This window comes from Mixophyes fleayi, chromosome 2, assembly GCF_038048845.1.
Source record: "Mixophyes fleayi isolate aMixFle1 chromosome 2, aMixFle1.hap1, whole genome shotgun sequence".
Lineage (NCBI taxonomy): Eukaryota > Metazoa > Chordata > Amphibia > Anura > Limnodynastidae > Mixophyes > Mixophyes fleayi.
This window is the reverse complement of record NC_134403.1, coordinates 330,482,962-330,506,840: the sequence shown is the minus strand read 5'-3', so window position 1 is coordinate 330,506,840 and position 23,879 is coordinate 330,482,962. Positions and strand designations below refer to the sequence as shown.

The following is a 23,879-nucleotide window of genomic DNA, read 5'->3' as shown; positions in this document are numbered from 1 at the left end:
GGGGAACTAGCATTTTCTAAGTGTGAGAATTATTTTGATGTAGGGCATAGATGAGTTTACGTAGCCAATTTCTTCTCTCGCAGTTGGAGAAGGTAAATCTATCCACTTTGGCAACTAGTTTATAGGCTTGAAAGAAGGAAGCTTAAAGAAACCTCTGGGTTCTCTGGAGGGTTAGTAGGAGGTAGATTACCAGAGAGTTCTGATCTCTGCTCTCTCAAAGCTCTGGAAATTATTCCAATTCTTAGAAAAAAATAAAAATAAGACACCTTGTACAGTCTACACTGAACAGCAGATTCTCAATACAGTAACACAAAGCTTAGAGGGAACAATGGTTCCTATCATCATCTTTGTATTGATAAGGTTTCACAAAACTCAGCAACGCCAGAGTCAGAATAGCAAATCTTATACAGAGACATGACATAATTTAAAAACTATAGAACTTCCAAAAAATAATTAGATTACACAGCGCCACAGAGGATGTTGAGACGCTCCACAGGTGTATGTGTGTATTCTTGACAAAAAAGTGTAACTGTGAAATTAACCTGGATAAACAAATGGATGGTGTATAAATAGTATTAGTATAACACAAAGGACTATGACATCCTGGGGGCTTTAAAGAGTTTCAACTAATCATTATCAAAGGATCAATTTTCCAAAAATGTTTGGTTCTATAAGAGAGCCAAACAATCCTGCCATGTTACTGTAGTAACACTGTAGACCTTTGTTCTGCATGGCTTGCATGATGCATGGCATTAATAAATAAGGTATAACACTGGTCCAGGGGCGGAGTCCGAGAGGAGTAATCACCTTCCACCCAATCTGGGGCTGATGATAGATTCTGCCATTCACCAATCAGGTCATGAAGACCTCCCACGACTCTGATTGGTGGGTGGTGTACCCCTTAGCACTAGTCAAACATGAGAACCAAGTATAGCGCATACCACAGCAGCAACTGGTTCGATACACCTTTGAATTTTGATGATTGTGCATATAGTAAATTCCATGGTTAGATATAACTTTTAGTGAGGGTAACGTTTTTTTGCCTGAAAAGATAAAAATTTTATTTATTGAGCTCCAGCTGTTACTCTTTTGTCACTCAATGGCCCTTTTCAATATGCTGCAAATAATAGATACTATCACAAATTCACTGATAGTGTAGTCAGACTATTGAACAAGTGATATCATAAAATGAGTGGCAGGTTCACACCAGCTGAACCTGACAGGACCAATGTCCAATTTGGCCACATAAGTAGTGGTCAAACTGATTGAGATCAGGTTGTTAGGCCCCGTGGATCGCTTTCAGCATGAATGGCTGGGGGTTAGAAGAGAGGAGTGCGCTGCAGTCCTCTTACAGCCACATTTACCAACGCGCCCTGTAATCCGAATTGCTTTGGGACTCACATATTGCAATATCAGAGCAAGTGTTACCAGCATTAGCTGCTCATCCATTTTATTATTACTATTATTATTATCATCCTTTATTTATACAGTGCCACCATATTACACAGCACTTTAAAGATAATATTTAATCAGTCCCTGCCCCATAAATAATAGTGTCACTTTAAGGAAACTATTGCAGTAAAGTAAAAACAAGGTTGGTAATGGAATTTTGGCATTACCCAAAGAGGTAAAGAGTGTAGTTGCTACAGCCGTTGTATGAGAATTTAAGGTGCCCAAACACTGCAATTTGGACAGCCACATTTTTGTGTCGGACCTAATTGGCTGCAGATTGCTGCATGTCTGGGTGAGGATCGGTATGTGAAGTGCAGCATCTCCCTTATTTTGGAAGGACCCTGGACGCCTTCACAGGTCTGGTGCTGCTCACCTCTACGCTGCTACCTTTTGCCTGTTTATGTCATGCAGCGGTGTTGTCGATGCCCCTCCCCTATGAACGTCCCATACACATACAGAGTGTGTCTATACAAAGAATACAGGGGGGGAGCCGTTGACAACACAGCTGCTTGTTTCAGACAGCAGTTGGTGGATTTGAGGGATTGGAAGAGCTCACTCCAATGTACATATAATGGAGAGCAAGCGGATGTCAGACAGGACATATGGTAGAAGCTCCATCATATATGGATATGAAAGATTCGATTGGTGCTCGGGCAGAATATCTGGATCCTTCATATTCTGACAGAGGCCCCCAAGTGGCTGCTGGCTGTCTTCAGTATTCAGAATCAAATAATGCAATAGAGGAGTTTTGCAAATATGTAAATAATGTAACCATTTATACCAAGATGCATGTGTACAACAGAATGTTCTCTTATGAATGCACATTACTGCTTACACATCTTTCTGTAGACAACTTTGACTATACTCTGAGGAACAACTCCAATGACTGTGATGACCAGCACGACTATGACAGTGTAGCATCTGATGAAGACACAGACCAGGACCTGCTGAGGAACTCCAGGAACAACAGAGCCAGGGTGAGAGAGTCATGTGATATCCTGTTATGTAATCCGTGTGCTGAGAGCAGATTGTTCATGTGATAGACTGCATGGAGTGCATGCATGTAGACCTAGTGACCCAGGCTCCCTAGGCTGGCAGAGAAAGGCTGTAAGACCTTGCAATCTCCGAGCAGAATGGATAGAGACAGCTCACTGTTAGTAGGAGTGTAGGTAGCAGTCAGCATGCAAGAGATTTCAGTGACCTGAGCATCAAGCTGATAGATTGGTAGCGTTGTTGTCCCATATTTGGTGTCCTTCAACAATGTCTGTTATTCAGGTCCCATCCTTCAGAGAGCTGTCACACTGATACGTGTGGGCACTCCTAGGGTTCCCACTTTAACGTGAGTGAAGATCATTATAATAAGTGTTATTTGCTGGCAGTGCAGCGTTCCCTCATTTTGGCAGGTCCCTTGATGCCTCCCCAAGTCTGATGTTGCACTTATTTGTGCTACTGAGTCTTGCCTGTGTCAGACGTGCAGTGATCTATGAACTTCACATACATGTCAGTAGATAGTTTAGAGGGTGAGCTATTGACAACACCACTGCCTGTTTCAAACAAGCTAGACATGAACAGCTTAGAGACCGTTAGAAGCACTGGGGGAGTTGCGGCGGGATGAAGAGATCCACGCTGGTATACATTAAACTGCATAATCCACCGAAAACTAAATTGTATACTTTGGGTGCCACTGTCGTTTAACTTTGTAGAGTATGCCGTGCTGGTGGGTGCCCGTACACATTCTAGATTCATCAGGGTGGATTACAATGAAATGATTAAGTGGCTAAACAAATATATCTGCAGAAGATTGATCTGTAATAGTGCAAGCAGAGCGGTTGCACAGTGACATGATGACTCCTCTGTTAAGTCCTCTGTTGCTACGTTACACTTTAGCTAGTTCACTACTAGTTCTAGTATTTGGTTCAGTTTGTTTTATTTTTTGCAAAAGATCAGCAGCTGATGATGCATGATATACATACACGACCTAGTAATAAGACCTGCCTCTTCCTCTGTATCAGAGCATGGACTCCTCAGACCTGTCAGACGGTCCCATTACTTTGCAGGAGTATCTGGAGGTGAAGAAAGCGCTGGCGACATCTGACGCCAAAGTGCAGCAGCTGATGAAAGTGAATAACAACCTCAGTGAGGAGCTGCGCCGACTTCAGAGAGAGGTGCGGACACCTTCTCATGGGGTGATTACACTGCTGCCTGCAAGTAATATTCGTTGTCTGTACCAAATACCACAATGTCACTGATTGCTCTTATATAGGTACTTGTATATGTAATATTTATATGTTTTTTTATGAAATTACCTTATGCATAGTGAGAATTGCCCAAATAATATCCATAAGAATGTACTAGGACAGTGCTGGCTAACCTGTGGCTCTCCAGGTGTTGTGAAACTATAAGCCCCAGCATGCTTTGCCAGTAGATAACTAGCTGATAGCTGGCAGAGCATGCTGGAACTTGTAGTTTTACAACACCTGGAGTGTCACAGGTTAGCCATCACTGTACTAGGACTATGTTTGCAAGTAAGGGTTCATGATGGGGAGATTTGTTTTCCTGCGCACATCAGACTTCCTGCCTCCAAGTCCGTTGCAGGACACTGTGGGATCCTTTTTGCGCCTCACCTGCCAAATAACACCATAGCCTTTAAAGAGAGTGATCATTTTACATATACTTTTATGAAGTTTAGATTTATTTGTGACTTTTTATATTTTCATAGGCAATTAGCAGCCTGAAAGTATTTTAAGTGTAGTAAGTACATTTTTATCTTCCTATTCATGGCATTGTTTTTATCACAGATTCATAAACTGCAGTCGGAGAACTCGCAGATCCGACACCAGACAGGACCTTCCCCACCTCCACCAGCAAACCCCGAGAGGACTGAGCACCCGCTACCTGCGGCCCACCGACGAGACCGACAGGCGTTCTCCATGTACGAGCCGGGATCAGCCCTTAAACCGTTTGGGCAATCCACTGACGATCTCAGCAGTCGGCTTCAGCCTTTCCACTCCGGGGTAAATGCATACGTAAATCTGTTACCTTCATTGTTTCACGATGTTCCCGTATTCTAAGATACACAGCACCTTCTTTTGCTTAATAGAAAAAAAGTCTATTCCCTGTTTGCTTATTGTAAGCTCGTGGTTTAATCTAGAATATAGGATAATTTAAACGAAGGGGAATTCAATTTATTTAACTACTTTTCATAATTAGTATGTAGCATTTGTTTTACTTTGGACTCTTTTAGATAAAGGTTGAAGGATCATTGACACATAGATGGACTATACATGTGTAATGAGGGCTGTGCACCCAAACAGCTGTCTATCCAACACAGCTTTGGATAGAGAGAGCACCTTTAGAAATAATAGTTAGGTCATATGTTATTTTATGGGTGAAATAAAAGCAATGAAAGGTGTGAAATGAAAACTGATATATCGGCTGATGGGGACAGGTTTACCATTATGTGTCTTCTCTGAGCTCCTATTTAATTGTGCAAATTTCATAAGCATTCTTAGTTGTTTGTATTCAAGTAAAATATTTTACATTTTGTATAATTAATATTTATCATCACAGAAATACAGCATTTAATGAGCAGTGCATATTAGGCTGCACAATTCCGTTGGCCCAAATATACTGTCTCTTTCTTTGCTTTTTATAGACAATATTTACACACACACATTATTTAAAAGTGAAAAGGCAAAATACAACCGCTCCTAAAGAACCAGTGACACTGGAGCGGAAGAGGAACATGCCATGTTTAAATGGAAAATGTGATATTTTTTTTTTCCTATCATAACAAATATATCCTTATAGTGGTCTTACTAGTGCAGATCCAGCTGCTTGACACATGTGCCAAGAAGCCAGGTCTCTCTCTGATTTGTCCAACCATTCGGTACTTGAGCGAAATAGCCGAAAGTGGGGCGCGGTTAACACCGTCGGACCACTTACACTTACAGGGTGTCACCTGACCAGATTGTCCCACTGTTCTGTTTAACATATGAAAGACCCCAAGCAGTTGTTGATTGGAATTGGCTGCATTTCTGGAGTCCTTTTTGCTCCCCTTTGCAGCTTGTACCTTAAGTTTGTACACTTGATCTGCCTTGGGCAGAATTATCCTGTAAGATAACCAACATATATAACCCAAACTATATGTAAACTAACAAAACGTCATTTACCAGCGCTACTCCAACCTGGACGGTCCCACAGTGCCCCTAGTGGTCCCAGCAGGAGAGGACTTTATTTCAAACTCTAAGCTATGTTCGCCATTCATCTTCTTCCTAATGATTGTAAGTTCATGGGGTAGTGTTCTTAACAATGACTCTAAGCTCCTGCTCAGACCATTAGAGGCATCATGGGACTAGCTGGATAGGGGGAGCTCAGGTAAGTGTTATTTTGTTAGTTGTGGGTGGAATTATGAGATAACGTTACTGTTCTAAAAGTTGTGCTTAACAGTCACGACATCCTCTCTTACATGAACTAAAACAATTTACTGCAGGTTCAACTTCCAGGACCCTCAAAACATGAGCATGAATTGGCTTCCCTTACTTGTAGCAGCCACCCTGTGTTTGTCCTGTGTACATAGTTCTGCTTATGGTTGTCTATTGGTGAAGGTGTCTGTTCTATGTTAGTACACTAGACACATGCAATGATTGTGGCATGTAGTGTTGTTCTAGATAAAGCTGTTTTCTTGTTTGTGTGCATGCTGCCTGACGTTCCCCTTCCTGTTCTAGATCCGGAAAGGCATCTCTGCCTCTTCTGTGCCCTTCCCCCCTTTATCCTCCCCTCTGTTCTCTGGACCCCCGGACAATACCCGGAACATGGTGATGTACCCCCCTCCTTTGTATTAAAATTTGATTACTAACTTTGGAAAACGTTTAATGACTATTAATAAGCTTTCTGTGCTGCAAGATAGATTCACAATTCCCCTTCTCGATGTAACATTAATATTGACCATTTCTGAACTTGTATGCAGTAGTCTTTCCAGGATGTAGTATGTCCCTAGTCTACATTGTTTGTCTCTGTGACAGTTGTGTTTACATTGCCTTGTTCATCTCGGCTGCATGTGAAACCCTTTAGTATATTTAAAAACCCCAAAAAACACTACTATGACATCCAGCTGCCATGAACAGTCTATTTAAACAGAGTTTTGCAGCATTTTTATTCAGTGATAATTTTCATAATTTACAATCTTAAATTTACCTACCAGTTACACAACCTGATCTGAATGTTCAAATATATTAGTAACAGCGACTCAAAAGAGCAGTGTACTATGGGGCATATTCAATTAGGTTTCCGGTACCTGCGCAGTATTGATGGTAATACGGATTTTCCTACGCAACCCTATGGGGTGCGCACGAAAATCCACGTTGGTGCGGTACCGTGAATTGACTTTGCGGCGCGTTCCCGTGGACCAGAAACCTAATTAAATATGCCCCCATGTGTCTTATGTTTTTAAAGTGGACACATCACCTACACACGGGTGTGTTGGCTGACCCAATGTTCAGCCTAGGAATTCTCGAGGAACTTATGCTGTCACTGAGGCATGAGGCACAAAGGTGATGTGCCTCATGTCTCAGTGATGTCACTAGTCCCCAGGGAACTCATAGGGGGAATTCAATTAGACATGAGGTGTCTCCTGAACGTTCGTGATTCAATTGCCGGCGATGTGTCACGCGGACATTGTGCTGCACACATTACAGCAGGAATCTCCGCTCACAACTCTATTGGGTGTGAGGAAAAATGAGCAGAGGTTTCTGTCAGGTCTCCGCCACGGGGTGTCTCGTGGAGGTTCTAGAGACAGCTCCTGTGTAATTTAACCCCCCCCCCCCTTCCTTAGATTATAGACCATATTTAGCAGTATCAGTTAGTGATCTAATTCTTTGCAGCACAATTGCAAGTAACAAATCGGAAAGAGTGAGGGAGAAAAGCTACAGAGGCAGCAGCTTCACCCTGTCCTCACAACAATTACACAGTGAAATGTAACAATGTCCCTATTAGTGCCAGTGTCATTATCCTGTGTCTCCTGGGAAGATATTGAGAACAGAGAGATGTGCGTGGGGATCAGCAGAGTAAGAGTGAAACTAACATGTTCCTTCTCTCCAGCCTGTTAAAGCGGATCGACATGGTAGTGGCACGGACAGCGACTATGACAATACCCAAAGTACAGACACTGGTAGTGGGTGAGTAAAATATGGCTTTATGTGTGTGTGGTTGTATGTGTGTGGTTGTGTATGGTTTGTATGTGTGTGTGTGTGTGTGTCTCTCTGGAGACCGAAACGTGGTAATAAAGACCCTGTTTTTCACCTTTAGAGAGAGAGTGCTGACCATTATGGATGTCTTCATATCGCCACGTTGAACACATTTTGAGTGTTTGGAGCAATGTGTCTCTCTAACAGGCGCTGTCAGTACATACTGATACTTCTCTAGTTTATAGGCATTGACCCAGAACAAGATGGGTCCTCTTACTGTGGAAATAAATGTTTCAGTTATTTCTCGGCTTGTGGGGAATTGATATTGTTAATAAAACGAGACCAGTCCCGAGCTCACAACCTGAAGCCAGCATTGCAGTGTGCTGTATGACTTCAGTAACCGTGTAACCACGCGTGTATCTGACATGTGCACTTCTCTTCTGCCAAGAGTTGGTTGAACTCCCTCCATTTAATGACAGAATTAACTAGGCGCTCATTGTCTATATGTGCCTCACTGATATAGAACCAGTTAGTCAATAATAAATAATGATTTGTTGGTAATACAGTTTTAGTAAAAAACCTAAGTGCAAAAAATGGCAAATAGATACAATTTAATACATACCAATTATTACAAATTAGGTTAAAAATCGCCTGTATAACACTATATACAATCAATAAAAAATACAATGGTAAATCAACATGTTTAAATACCAATCATTAATAGCCATATACGTGGTGAACAGTCAAACCATAAGGATGGTACATTTAAAATTGATGGCCTCCAGCCAATTGTACATGTAGTGGATTAGTATTTGATCCGAATAAAATAGCAGATATAGGAGACTGGTGTAGAGTTATAGCCGTCCTAATTATGGTGCAGATGTATATGGTGTTGCCATGACACCAACTGATAGGAGGTACAATTATTCTCCCATTGAAAAAATAAAAATTAGAAAGTATATGCATAAAAATAAAAATAAAAATAAAAATAAAAAATAAAAATAAAAATAGTGATGCTCGAGTTTAAGTACTTGCTGTTATGATTCCTCACAGCGGCCGCGCGGCAAGGTGGTATGATCGCTCTTAGTTCCTGCGAGTTAGAGCTGTGCAGGGCATAGTTCTGTAGGGAATCCCTCGTGGTGCCTGTCAGATTGACGTTACGTGAAGTGGGCGTGTCCCAACGCGTTTCGTCCTAGCTGGACTTTTTCAAGGGTTTATTTTGTGTTCATAATGGGATGTTTAAATAAAGCATAGAAAGAGGTGATTGGTTATCCAAAAGATTGGTTATCCGTGTATAGATGTTGGCTGGAGGTTCATGTCATAAAGTCCAATATACATTAAAACAATAATAGTCCTGATGCAACTCGCATATTAACATTGGGTGATTAAAAGTTACATTACATCTCAGCGTGGTGACCTAAAACTGATATAAATGGATATTAAATGAAACTTCCCATGATGTATTGTTATTTGTTCCATAGAATGTTAAATGGATATAATTGATTAAGCATACAATGTGGGTAGCTGGTATAATAAATATAGGTTAATTGTAAGGAGAATGACTGTAAATATAAGGTCCATCACTAGAATACAATTGAGGATGGTATGTATAGGGTAACCAGCGCGGGTGTACCAATATGCGCAAGTATGAAGCTGAAAACAAAAATTCCAATTGTGTAGTGTTACTGCTGACATATAACACAAAAGTGGGTGAAAAAAATCATCTTAAATGAGATTTATGATCTGGAGAATTTTAACCTGAAGTTAATATGTATTGTCCTACTAAACAACTGATAAGCAGAAAAGATGGCATTATATGTTAATACATTAAATAAATATATATATGTGTATATATACATATATATACACACAAGATTTATATATCGGAATAAAAAACATAAATAAAAATAAAAATAATATATAAATATAAAAATAAAAATAAATATAAAAATAAAAATAAAAATATAAATAAATATAAAAATAAATATAAAAATAAAAATAAAAAATAAAAAATAAAAAAGGGGATTAGTATGTCTATATTGTATGTCCACTATGTGGATAATGGAGCCAACAGTGCTGGTTGGGCCGATACAGCCCATGCATGGTGTAATAGTATTCCTGTATTGGACGCACAGGGATCATGTTTCCCGGGGGAAGACATAGGACCTATAGTACCAGGTATTCGCAGGTAGTCTCCTATCCTGCTACTTACCTGGCCCTCTCTGCTTCGCTTCCAAGATCAACCGAGATTGGGCATAACCAGAGAGGTATGACCTTAGGTTCACTATACTCACCTCCTAGAGTAGTCTGTCCGAGGCGCCAATACCTGTACTGGAATATATTTGTGATTTATCCATTTAATATCTAGCATGTTCATACCTCTCTGGTTATGCCCAATCTCGGTTGATCTTGGAAGCGAAGCAGAGAGGGCCAGGTAAGTAGCAGGATAGGAGACTACCTGCGAATACCTGGTACTATAGGTCCTATGTCTTCCCCCGGGAAACATGATCCCTGTGCGTCCAATACAGGAATACTATTACACCATGCATGGGCTGTATCGGCCCAACCAGCACTGTTGGCTCCATTATCCACATAGTGGACATACAATATAGACATACTAATCCCCTTTTTTATTTTTTATTTTTTATTTTTTATTTTTTATTTTTATTTTTATTTTATTTTTATATTTATTTTTATATTTATTTATATTTTTATTTTTATTTTTATATTTATTTTTATTTTTATATTTATATATTATTTTTATTTTTATTTATGTTTTTTATTCCGATATATAAATCTTGTGTGTATATATATGTATATATACACATATATATATATTTATTTAATGTATTAACATATAATGCCATCTTTTCTGCTTATCAGTTGTTTAGTAGGACAATACATATTAACTTCAGGTTAAAATTCTCCAGATCATAAATCTCATTTAAGATGATTTTTTTCACCCACTTTTGTGTTATATGTCAGCAGTAACACTACACAATTGGAATTTTTGTTTTCAGCTTCATACTTGCGCATATTGGTACACCCGCGCTGGTTACCCTATACATACCATCCTCAATTGTATTCTAGTGATGGACCTTATATTTACAGTCATTCTCCTTACAATTAACCTATATTTATTATACCAGCTACCCACATTGTATGCTTAATCAATTATATCCATTTAACATTCTATGGAACAAATAACAATACATCATGGGAAGTTTCATTTAATATCCATTTATATCAGTTTTAGGTCACCACGCTGAGATGTAATGTAACTTTTAATCACCCAATGTTAATATGCGAGTTGCATCAGGACTATTATTGTTTTAATGTATATTGGACTTTATGACATGAACCTCCAGCCAACATCTATACACGGATAACCAATCTTTTGGATAACCAATCACCTCTTTCTATGCTTTATTTAAACATCCCATTATGAACACAAAATAAACCCTTGAAAAAGTCCAGCTAGGACGAAACGCGTTGGGACACGCCCACTTCACGTAACGTCAATCTGACAGGCACCACGAGGGATTCCCTACAGAACTATGCCCTGCACAGCTCTAACTCGCAGGAACTAAGAGCGATCATACCACCTTGCCGCGCGGCCGCTGTGAGGAATCATAACAGCAAGTACTTAAACTCGAGCATCACTATTTTTATTTTTATTTTTTATTTTTATTTTTATTTTTATTTTTATGCATATACTTTCTAATTTTTATTTTTTCAATGGGAGAATAATTGTACCTCCTATCAGTTGGTGTCATGGCAACACCATATACATCTGCACCATAATTAGGACGGCTATAACTCTACACCAGTCTCCTATATCTGCTATTTTATTCGGATCAAATACTAATCCACTACATGTACAATTGGCTGGAGGCCATCAATTTTAAATGTACCATCCTTATGGTTTGACTGTTCACCACGTATATGGCTATTAATGATTGGTATTTAAACATGTTGATTTACCATTGTATTTTTTATTGATTGTATATAGTGTTATACAGGCGATTTTTAACCTAATTTGTAATAATTGGTATGTATTAAATTGTATCTATTTGCCATTTTTTGCACTTAGGTTTTTTACTAAAACTGTATTACCAACAAATCATTATTTATTATTGACTAACTGGTTCTATATCAGTGAGGCACATATAGACAATGAGCGCCTAGTTAATTCTGTCATTAAATTTTGTTTATTGAGGGAGGGATACCCTCAACTGGAGCAGCTCTTGCAGTACATTTCTAGAGAGCGCGATCCTTCCAAACTAGATTGTGTATATTATCCAGCAGGATCTGCAGCACTCTGAACATATTCCATCCATATATCAAAATGACTAGTCTTAAATATAATGACCCTTTAGGACTTAAGAAAATTAGGGAAGATAAATCTCATTCCCTCCTTTTCCCTACACCACAACATTCCAATACTAACAATAGTAGAGGCACTGATCACTGCCTTCAACTACTGAAGTTTGATAAACTTCTGCAAAAAGAAATGCGATTGTGGTGGGACATCTTTTATATGGAGCAGTACAGTGACCATAAATTAATACCTAGAGGTCTTAAAATTAAAAAACCGGCTTCATGCTATAAGGACAATATAGGCTTTATAAATGAGTGGCAGGCTATTCTAGATTCCTGCTCTCAAAAACTTATGACGCTACTCATTGGTCAACATAAAAAACATCTCAAACAAATAGAATCAGATATCACAACTATTGATATGGAGCTCAACCCTCTTAAAAATGACTCTGTTTACCTCAACCTCATCGAACTAATGAAAACACGTTTAGAGAAAAAAGAAACGGAAATCATTAATGTGAAGAAATCCAAATATGCTAGAGATAAGTTTGGACTTAGACGCAAAACACATATTAATCCAAAAAAATCCACTAAGCAAATTAGGACTCCATTACTTTTCTCCAATATCAACAAACAATTAAAACCGTCAATTGATCAATTGCCATACAAAAAACTTGGCCTTACATATCAACAATATATGTCAATAATACATCGTGATACACATTCAGTACCCACTATTACAATTAACACATGTGCCAATACTAGTGTTATTGATGAATCATTAAGCACTTCGTGCAGCACATTGGAATCTGATTATTGCCAATTAGCCATCCAATCATTTGAAAGTGGATGGTTACAAGAATTAACAACACATTCTGAATCTATTATTGAAATAGATCATCAAACACAGACTCCTGTAATCCCAAAACCCATTACATCACCATCAACCAAGGACACTAATAGGACACTATATTCCACCCCACAATCCAAACTCAATGGTAACGTGAGCAACATTAACACAGAAGACATCAGCATCGACCTCTCCAATCCCATCAACCAGGTCAGTCATTTTTTAGGTCTAGGCCCGAGGTTTTTGGGACTAAGCCAACTAAACATAAAATCACCAACAACAAAAAGAAAGTTAGGGCAACTAGACGGGGCGGAAGGGGAGGCCATGGAAGGAACGCCAAAATCAAAGAGAACATCGCCCCCATAGGTATTTTTAATTTGAGTGAGCATATTCTCACACCACATGAAATTAGTGTACTTAACAAAGGATTGAAATTCGCCCCTACTAATAAAATGAATAAATTTGAAACATTTTTAGATATCCACAAATACGTAAGGAAATTAACCCTAAAAAGATATTTTTCTAAGACTCCGGTGGAAGCAACAGTTAGACAGAGTCCGGACTTATACAAACACACTAACCTCAAACCCCCCTCTCACTTTTATCCCAAACAATTCAAGAGTAAAGAAATAACTACATTTGAAACCTTAGTACTATCAGATCTGGATAAACTAAAAACCACAAAGAATCCTTATTCACAAATGAACCTCACCAATGAGGAATATAAAGCTTTGAGAGATCTACAAAAATTAGATGAGATAGTAATAAAACCAGCAGACAAAGGGGGAGGAATTGTATTACTCAATCGATCAGATTACCTAGCTGAGTTGGACCGTCTACTGTCTGACACAGACACCTATCAACATTTAAAAACTGACCCCACCTTAGAATTCTCTAGTACTCTTAAAGATATTTTACATGAAGGCCTCGATAGAGGCATAATTAACCTCAATGAATACAACTACATCTACAATAAAAACCCCACCATCCCTGTAATCTATTATTTGCCAAAAATCCATAAACACCTGACCAACCCCCCTGGACGGCCCATTATATCGGGGATCGGCTCTATTACATCAAACCTATCCCATTACATAGACATGTACTTGCAACCGTACGTGAAGACACAAGCAGCCTATCTGCAAGATACTACTCATGTTCTACAACTCCTAGAGGACATAAAATGGAAACCCAACTATTGGTTAGTTACATGTGATGTGTCTTCCTTGTACACTATCATCAAACATTCAATAGGACTAGAAAGCGTTAGGTCCTTTTTAGAATCAGATACTGGCATTATGCCACAACAGGTCGATTTCATTGTATCAATCATTGAGTTCATCTTAACTCACAACTACTTTTGGTATGAAGGCGGATTCTACCTACAACAACAAGGCACAGCCATGGGTACCAGGTTCGCACCCAGCTATGCGAATCTGTATATGAGTTATTGGGAAGACAGATTCATTTGGTCTCAACATGACTGGAGTGCGAACCTGATACTATGGAGACGCTACATTGACGATGTTCTAATCATTTGGGAGGGATCCGAATCCACCCTACTCCTATTCCTCACATATATTAACAACAATGAGTATGGCATAACATTTACAGCTCAGTACAGCCAATTATCTATACAATTCCTAGACTTGGAGATCTTTATCAAAGATAACAAGGTCATGACAAAAACATATCACAAGCTGGTTGATGTCAACAGTTTCATTTTATCTAACAGCAACCACCACCCTAACTGGCTGCGTAGTATTCCAATTAGCCAATTTACCCGAGTTAGACGTAACTGTACAGAGGTGGAAGATTACATTGTTCAAGGACAGGAGATGCAGGAGCAATTCCTCGAGAAAAAATACGATCCTGATCTAGTCAGCCAGGCCTTCAGTCAATTGAAGAACGCTGACAGAGATCAATTGCTCAAATACAAAAAGAACACTATAGATCCAAAAAAAGTAGAACCCACCAATACAGATAAGGTATTTTTTGTATCCAACTATTCACAAGACTCAGACAGACTAACACGTATTATTAAAAAACATTGGCAGATCCTAATGCAGGATGATGTACTCGGATCCATACTTATGGACAAACCACAGATTGTGTTTAGAAAAGCCCCTGATTTTAAACGAACACTCACGTCCAGCTATATTCCCACTACAAATTCCGCGAGCAGTAAGAACTGGCTACAAAACAGCAAAAAGGGATTCTATTATTGTGGACAATGTTCAAATTGTACCAAACTGAAATGTAGAAGCACCAGACCAATTACTGAATATCGGTCGATGAATACTGGGCAAACATTCAAGATTCATGAATTTATTACGTGCACGAGCAGCAATGTTGTATACTTATTACAATGCAAGTGTGGCAAACAATATGTGGGTAGAACCATTAGACAATTGAAGGTTCGCATAAGGGAGCATCTGAGAAACATCAACATTGGATATGAAAACCACCATGTCTCTAAACATTTTAAAGACATGCATCAGTGCGATTATGATGGTGTAGAGTTTATAGGGATCAAGAAAATTAATAAGAACTGGAGAGGGGGCAATCTTTTAAAATCACTGAACAAAGAAGAAACAAGGGCTATATACCATCTTAAGACACTAGCCCCATTAGGTCTTAATATAGAATTTGATTTATCCATTTAATATCTAGCATGTTCATATGATGAAAGCACAAATATATTCCAGTACAGGTATTGGCGCCTCGGACAGACTACTCTAGGAGGTGAGTATAGTGAACCTAAGGTCATACCTCTCTGGTTATGCCCAATCTCGGTTGATCTTGGAAGCGAAGCAGAGAGGGCCAGGTAAGTAGCAGGATAGGAGACTACCTGCGAATACCTGGTACTATAGGTCCTATGTCTTCCCCCGGGAAACATGATCCCTGTGCGTCCAATACAGGAATACTATTACACCATGCATGGGCTGTATCGGCCCAACCAGCACTGTTGGCTCCATTATCCACATAGTGGACATACAATATAGACATACTAATCCCATTTTTTATTTTTTATTTTTTATTTTTTATTTTTTATTTTTATTTTTATTTTATTTTTATATTTATTTTTATATTTATTTATATTTTTATTTTTATATTTATTTTTATTTTTATATTTATATATTATTTTTATTTTTATTTATGTTTTTTATTCCGATATATAAATCTTGTGTGTATATATATGTATATATACACATATATATATTTATTTAATGTATTAACATATAATGCCATCTTTTCTGCTTATCAGTTGTTTAGTAGGACAATACATATTAACTTCAGGTTAAAATTCTCCAGATCATAAATCTCATTTAAGATGATTTTTTTCACCCACTTTTGTGTTATATGTCAGCAGTAACACTACACAATTGGAATTTTTGTTTTCAGCTTCATACTTGCGCATATTGGTACACCCGCGCTGGTTACCCTATACATACCATCCTCAATTGTATTCTAGTGATGGACCTTATATTTACAGTCATTCTCCTTACAATTAACCTATATTTATTATACCAGCTACCCACATTGTATGCTTAATCAATTATATCCATTTAACATTCTATGGAACAAATAACAATACATCATGGGAAGTTTCATTTAATATCCATTTATATCAGTTTTAGGTCACCACGCTGAGATGTAATGTAACTTTTAATCACCCAATGTTAATATGCGAGTTGCATCAGGACTATTATTGTTTTAATGTATATTGGACTTTATGACATGAACCTCCAGCCAACATCTATACACGGATAACCAATCTTTTGGATAACCAATCACCTCTTTCTATGCTTTATTTAAACATCCCATTATGAACACAAAATAAACCCTTGAAAAAGTCCAGCTAGGACGAAACGCGTTGGGACACGCCCACTTCACGTAACGTCAATCTGACAGGCACCACGAGGGATTCCCTACAGAACTATGCCCTGCACAGCTCTAACTCGCAGGAACTAAGAGCGATCATACCACCTTGCCGCGCGGCCGCTGTGAGGAATCATAACAGCAAGTACTTAAACTCGAGCATCACTATTTTTATTTTTATTTTTTATTTTTATTTTTATTTTTATTTTTATGCATATACTTTCTAATTTTTATTTTTTCAATGGGAGAATAATTGTACCTCCTATCAGTTGGTGTCATGGCAACACCATATACATCTGCACCATAATTAGGACGGCTATAACTCTACACCAGTCTCCTATATCTGCTATTTTATTCGGATCAAATACTAATCCACTACATGTACAATTGGCTGGAGGCCATCAATTTTAAATGTACCATCCTTATGGTTTGACTGTTCACCACGTATATGGCTATTAATGATTGGTATTTAAACATGTTGATTTACCATTGTATTTTTTATTGATTGTATATAGTGTTATACAGGCGATTTTTAACCTAATTTGTAATAATTGGTATGTATTAAATTGTATCTATTTGCCATTTTTTGCACTTAGGTTTTTTACTAAAACTGTATTACCAACAAATCATTATTTATTATTGACTAACTGGTTCTATATCAGTGAGGCACATATAGACAATGAGCGCCTAGTTAATTCTGTCATTAAATTTTGTTTATTGAGGGAGGGATACCCTCAACTGGAGCAGCTCTTGCAGTACATTTCTAGAGAGCGCGATCCTTCCAAACTGAACTCCCTCCATTGTTTTCTTAAATTTTCCTTTATAACATTTTTCCCCAGTTACTCAGACTGCCATTCTTTCCCGGTTTATTATTTTAAAATGCATCACATTATGTAGATGGTATTATTCCCTCTCTTTTGTTGGTATAATATGCTTCCTCCTGACAAGTCACACAAGCAGTGGGCAGTTGTCACTGTATGTTAGAATGTTCTGTAACATAACATTCTATCGGTGAATACTAAGAGAACTACATACTGTTATAATAGTCATGTCCATGTGGGCCATGATTGGAATAATGACCAAGGTGTTCTTTTGACTCAGCCTTTTAAATGTGTATTTTTGTTATATAGAATTTTCTTCAGGTTTTTGAGATTTCTTTTCTTTCTCAGGCTGGATGGAAGGCGGTTCCTAGAGCTGTCCCGGGACGAGGAGTTCCATGCAGATGCCGAAGACGTGGAGGTGGAACTGGACCCAACACTGCCTAGTACAGAGGATGTGATCCTCAGGACGGAACAAGTGACCAAGAACATTCAGGAGCTACTGAGAGCTGCACAAGAGTTCAAGCATGACAGGTGAGGCTGCCCCCGGCCTGCTCACAGAGGAGGCGGCTGTCCTGTGGGCTGGATCCATATTCAGTTCACTGGGAACTATTGATGTCACTGAGGCAGACTTTGGAAAGTGCCTTGTATATAAAATGGAACTAAACACCACAACATTTTAAAACGCAATGGAAGATAATTAGTTGACACATTTAAAAACTGATGACAGAGTATTTTTTACGGAATAATAATCCCTTCTACAATCGTTCTTGTTGACTGGAAGTTGACATGACGTCTTCACAGTGGGCAATACCTTGCGGTGTATATTAGGAAAAGAAATACATTTCTAATGTTATTGGAAATTGTGGTGGGGGGTGATGTCAAATGTAAAGGTAGTCAAAAAAATAAGTCTCCTGTACCTTATATTGCTGCTAATACGGCATCTTGTTTATTGATCCCAATCAATGACTTGGGGTGTGACACATTTACACAAATGTGGCAGTGTTTAGGTTTAGCACATTTTGTATTCTTCCCAAAGTAGACATTCAGGGAAAGGCATTGCAGTTCACGCTCTGCTATGTAAATATACATATCTCTGTACTGCGCATGCTTACCAAAATGCATCCATAAATGTAATCATATGCTAGGCTTGCAGCTTTTTATGCCTACAGATTTGGGACGGACAAACGTTGGTTAAACACAGTTAGGGACATGCACATGTATATGTAGCACACCCCTGGAAATGTGACCTACTGACACATCCTCAGATACACTACCTAGGAGTCACATACTTAGTGGGTACTGGAGGCCTGGTGTAAAGATATATCATCATCACCATTTATTTATATATATGATGATGACGCCATCAGCACTGGCTAGCCACTTCTGATTGGCTGATTGCATATGATGTAAAATTCTGCTGTGTTTTGAGTTTGCCGTATCTTGAGATGCATGTGACTCAACATACATACATACATACATACCTACATACATGCATACATACATACATGCATACATACATACATACATACATACATACTATATGTAAATCTGCAATTCTTCAGACCACATTTTTCCGCATAATATGTCAAACTCTGAAAATATATTGTTTTATTTTAAATCATTATCCCACTATCCGTTTTCATGTCCTACATGTTGATCTTCTAAGATCCTTCTCTTGCTGATCTTCTCATTATTTTCTTTTCTCCAGTTTTGTTCCTTGTTCCGAGAAGATTCACTCGGCAGTAACAGAAATGGCGTCGCTCTTCCCCAAGGTATCTATCATTATTGTCAGTTTACGGAGCTTGTTAATTGGCCTAGTGTCGGGTGCTGTAAATAAGTCTGTTAATGTAACCTGTTGTGGTCACTAAGAGAGGGTTGACACGTGTCTCGTATTTATGCATTTTGGACTCATCATGAACTACTTGATATATTTGTGCAATATGACTGCCTGACAACATTTTCCTTTTTCCCTGGGTAGAAGCCGGCGCTGGAAACAGTACGCTCCTCCTTGCGACTGCTTAACGCCAGTGCATACCGACTGCAGAGCGAGTGCCGCAAAACTGTACCCCCGGAGCCAGGGGCAACTGTAGACTACCAGCTCCTCACCCAGCAGGTCATCCAGTGCGCCTACGACATTGCCAAAGCCGCCAAACAGCTGGTTACCATCACCACCCGCGAAAAAAAGCAGTGACATCTGTTGACCGCCAAACCCTGTGTCCTTCGCTAGAGCCACTCAAAGTGTTTCTCTGGAGATTTCACTGCTATTTAGACTTCAGTAGGACACTGGGGGACTCCTCACAGCCTTGGACGAGCCTGAGGCTTCTACACTCCTAGCCATTAACCAGACCCATAATTCCGGCAGCAAAACGTTAAATGTGCAGTCCCCTATAGCAACAGAAAATTGCCGTACATTCATTGTTAGACTCTAAATCTTATACATTTCCAGAAGACTGCACACATGTATATATATGTGTGTGTATAAAGAGCCTAGTTATATACTTGTGCCTACTAAAAGCTTATGGTTCTAGGAATTGTCCGGTGATAGGAGGGTCAGTCACTCCTCATGTTCATTGTTAGTAGCAAGTAGGGGCCGCTCATAGTTTGAGCTCAGCCAAAAGCCTCTTAGCTGCTTAATGTTTACATACAGGATCCAATGACGTAATCATTGGGTCATCAAGCACAAGGATATTGTGGTCCACAGGTAGTAAGGGACCTGTAAGAAATCCTTTTAGCCCAAAGTAGTTGGACATTTTTTTTTTTATCTGCAAATCTCATTTGTCATTGTTCTGTCGACATTTGGCATGAATTGTACATATTCTTACTTTATGCAAGAAAAACAGTCCTCGGCTAGACTCCACTATATTTGTACTGCACAATTCACTGTGCTACAAATATGATTAGATTTCAGATTTTAGGGGAGGAGAATGGCATATCTAAGATTTGTGATGTATAGTCTTGAATATATTCAAATATAGACGGATATTGATATCATTTCTGAAATAAGGCTTTAAACATGGTAATTGAGCTACTCAATGAGACTGCGCCTTAATCAGTCTTCCTGCTGCTGATTCTGGAGGGTTACAAGTGACTGACGTTAGCGCAGTGAAGATACTGGGCTGCATCGTTCAAGCCGGATCCCCTTCCCGGTCACTGACGGCCTGTCATAAACACCCCCCCCCCCTTGTGTCCTTACAGTGGTAGCACAGGTTATATTCACTAAGTTTAACCTGCTTCATGCTATAGGGAAAAGCACAGAACAAGAACACTTTAGCTAACTTTGCTGGCAGATTTACTTCTCGACCATAATCAGCCAATCCCTGTAATGCACTGTGGTGTATGAAAGGGTTATTGTGAATAATTGAATGAGGCCAACGTTAGACTTACACTGGAAACTGTGTATATATATACATATATATATAATATATTATAAACATCTCTTTTTTTGTTATTTGGGTGGTAAGGACATTAATGTAGAAGTCTGTTCAAGTATTTGGTGTAAAACCACTTTTAAGCTCATTTTAAAGCAGGCTTAGAACAACCTGTGGCTTGTGGTTGCTGTTCCCAGCATGCTTTGCATAGTTCCTCAGTAGCATGCTGGGAAATGTATCTCATACAAGACAAGCTAGAGAGCAGCAGGTTGACTAAGACTGCCCCAAAAGGTAGTACAGTGCCACTGTCCACAGTCTGCAATAGCCAGATTATCTGCAATAGCCAGATTAGCAGGGAGTTTCTCTTTTTGCAACTGTAAATAGGATTACTTAGTCCCGTGTTTACTCTTTGTGGAGTAAATGTATTAAGCATCTGGTCTTCCCAATCTACTGTTCTTTGCACTGATCTCCTTTTTTATTTTTATTCCCTCCACCTAAATATCCCCCCCCCCAGCTATGCTGACAAGAAATGCAGAATTTGTTGCTGGTAACGTATTCTGTTATCAGAATGACCAATGTAATATTGAAAGGATTTTCCTTATGACGACAAGGAGGAGTACCAGTGAAGCTGTTTATGGAAAACAAACTAGATTCCTGGGAGCATCCACAGATTTCAGGAAATTGGCATTTGAGCACATGCATGATAACTCCAGCAACCCCCCTAGTGTTCACCTATATCCCAGCTCAGCAACTTCTGGAGAGTGGTGTGGTGTTCAGCCTTGTATATAAGGATGGAGTGATACAATGTGATTTTATGCAACACAAGTCCATCGTCATATTGTTAGGCAGTGCCTGCAAAGCAACACACCTGCACCTCTCCAGTGATGTCCACAAACAGCACCTCCCTAAGCGATAACATTGATCGAAGAGCTGGTTTTCAGCATTTTCCTCCTCTTTTCATTTTGCCACTGGTTCTAACTCATGCTGAAAAACTTGTCTGCCTTTACGTTCCATCTAGTGATTTATTTTTTTTATCTGGTTGCTGAAAATGCCATACCCTGCTTATACTGTTGCCTGTGAGAGCTGGTGCTGGGTGTCTATGTAAAAAGATGCATACTGTACATTTGTATCAAATAAACTAACTAACACTTCTTTGCCTTGTGTTTCCTTAATTGCTCCTTTTGGCAGTGCACTGGTCACCTGCACAGCGGAGACGGCCATGTTGTGGGCTGGACCGTTATTCATGAGCATGCAGCCTATCCGTTCACTAGGAGGCAGTGACATGACTTCATAATGAATATTCATGGGACACAACATATGACTCATTTCTATGGTTCCCATGAATATGAATTCAGCCCACAAAATGATTCTTAGTGAACTGATAGGCTGCATTTTAAAGGATATTGGTTCAGCCTGTAATCTAATAAATACTGCTATATGATGGGAGAACTGGAGGGCAAGTACTTGTTTATTCCCCTAAGAGGCTTGGGAACGTCTTACAATTGTCCTGCTTGTGATTTATATTGATCAACTGGGGTGTTCCCAAAAAGGATTCACTGTGCACCGATTTCTATCCCTTGGATTACTATAACAAAATCTATTTATAAAACATTTCTTGACTATTGAAGCACCTGTGAAATCTACTTGGCATTTATAATGTTTTCTTTAAACCAAAACAAGCCCTGTTAAGGTTAGCATGTCCTATAGGACACATACACACAGACTATTTCATTGTGTCTGTGACATGTGCTCTGAGCTGTATATGTTACTTGGTTTTCACTTCAAACGCCATCCAGTGGGCTATGCAGATTTCTGCTCCACTGCAACCTCCATCCTGCTCAGCAACCTCATACAGAAGTCTACACAAACCAGCTCAAATCGAGGTGCGTGACATCAACAAAAAGGATTTTGCACATTCTAAATGAGGTTCAGATTAAACACTTGATAGACATGGACGTTGGTATTTGAAATGGCGCGATTAATAAACATAACCTTTTTAGAATGTCTAATCTTCTGCTAAAAACTAATGCTGGCGAATTCATTTTTGTGCTTAGTTCCTTTTTGGATCCTTGTTCATCATTTTCTTGTGGTTTCTTGAAGCCCCTGCAGCTCTAATAGGTCTCAGTTCTGTGTTATGAGCACCTGATCTGACTTTGTATTGCCAGCACTGGTTAAACATTAGCACTAAGAAATCAATGACAAATGCTCTTAACGCATAAAGAAATAAAATGCTTATGGAAAAAGTGCCCCTCTTGGTGACAGGTTCTTTCCAAAGCAAATACCTTTATATACAGGTATCTGTGCATCAGTTTCCACTAATGGTCCACTCTGGTTTTGATGTGGAGTTACAGCCCATTGATAGGTGTTGTCACCAGTACTGGGTAGGAGCAGACTGGCAATTTTTTCTCAAGTAAAGCAAAATGGTGGCTGAGGGACAGTGCAGATTGGGAACAAGGTACGTAATGATTCTCGGATTACATATTCTATTAATTTTAGAACCACACATTACTTCAACTTTGGACACTTTGTTTTAAAATATTTTTTGTCAATAACTACCCATTTGTCTGGCTTGTGTTAACCCCCCGGCTCCCTCAAACAAATAAAAATTGCCTCATGCTAAAAATGTGCAAATGTCTGAGGTAGTTGCATGTGTGTTTGTGAATGTTGAAACGAATGTAATTTTTTTTTTTTTTCTCTTTCATCCTATCTGGGGGACACCGCTACCATGGGGTTGTATGAGCGGAGCATGTAGTTGGCACTTAACTAGTTAAATGTATCAATGCTGACAGACCCCTACCCTCTGCACCCAACTGTAGCACGTCAGTTTAGTTTAAGTGCCCAAGGGACTTTTTTTTTTTTTTTTACTAACATAGCTTTAGCTTTATTTTATTCTTTTTAGAAACAGATTTTTTACTTTTTTCCTATCTTTATCTAAAAAACTAAAAACGGAGGATAGAAAATGGCTGTGGGCTGTGTAAAATAGGAAGAAACAGGAAGAGAT

At 38.9% G+C, this 23,879-nt stretch overlaps 1 protein-coding gene and 2 pseudogenes across 9 annotated transcripts in view; 2 read left to right on the top strand and 1 right to left on the bottom strand.

The window, feature by feature from the left end:
- GIT1 (GIT ArfGAP 1) overlaps positions 1-22,029 on the top strand; it is a 250,380-nt gene extending 228,351 nt beyond the window's left edge. For 4 of the 9 annotated variants that reach the window (XM_075196861.1, XM_075196857.1, XM_075196865.1 and 1 more), the window contains 8 exons: positions 2,302-2,429; positions 3,465-3,654; positions 4,249-4,466; positions 6,180-6,269; positions 7,552-7,628; positions 17,859-18,041; positions 19,219-19,282; positions 19,489-22,029. In XM_075196861.1, coding sequence (XP_075052962.1) covers positions 2,302-2,429; positions 3,465-3,654; positions 4,249-4,466; positions 6,180-6,269; positions 7,552-7,628; positions 17,859-18,041; positions 19,219-19,282; positions 19,489-19,701 — 1,163 coding nt within the window. In that variant the 3' untranslated portion in view covers positions 19,702-22,029. The remainder of the gene's footprint in view (positions 1-2,301; positions 2,430-3,464; positions 3,655-4,248; positions 4,467-6,179; positions 6,270-7,551; positions 7,629-17,858; positions 18,042-19,218; positions 19,283-19,488) is intronic. The other 5 variants (XM_075196860.1, XM_075196863.1, XM_075196862.1 and 2 more) reach the window with 4 other exon arrangements.
- On the bottom strand, positions 9,801-9,918 carry LOC142141929 (5S ribosomal RNA; annotated as a pseudogene).
- On the top strand, positions 15,566-15,683 carry LOC142141928 (5S ribosomal RNA; annotated as a pseudogene).
- Positions 22,030-23,879: the final 1,850 nt, after the last annotated feature.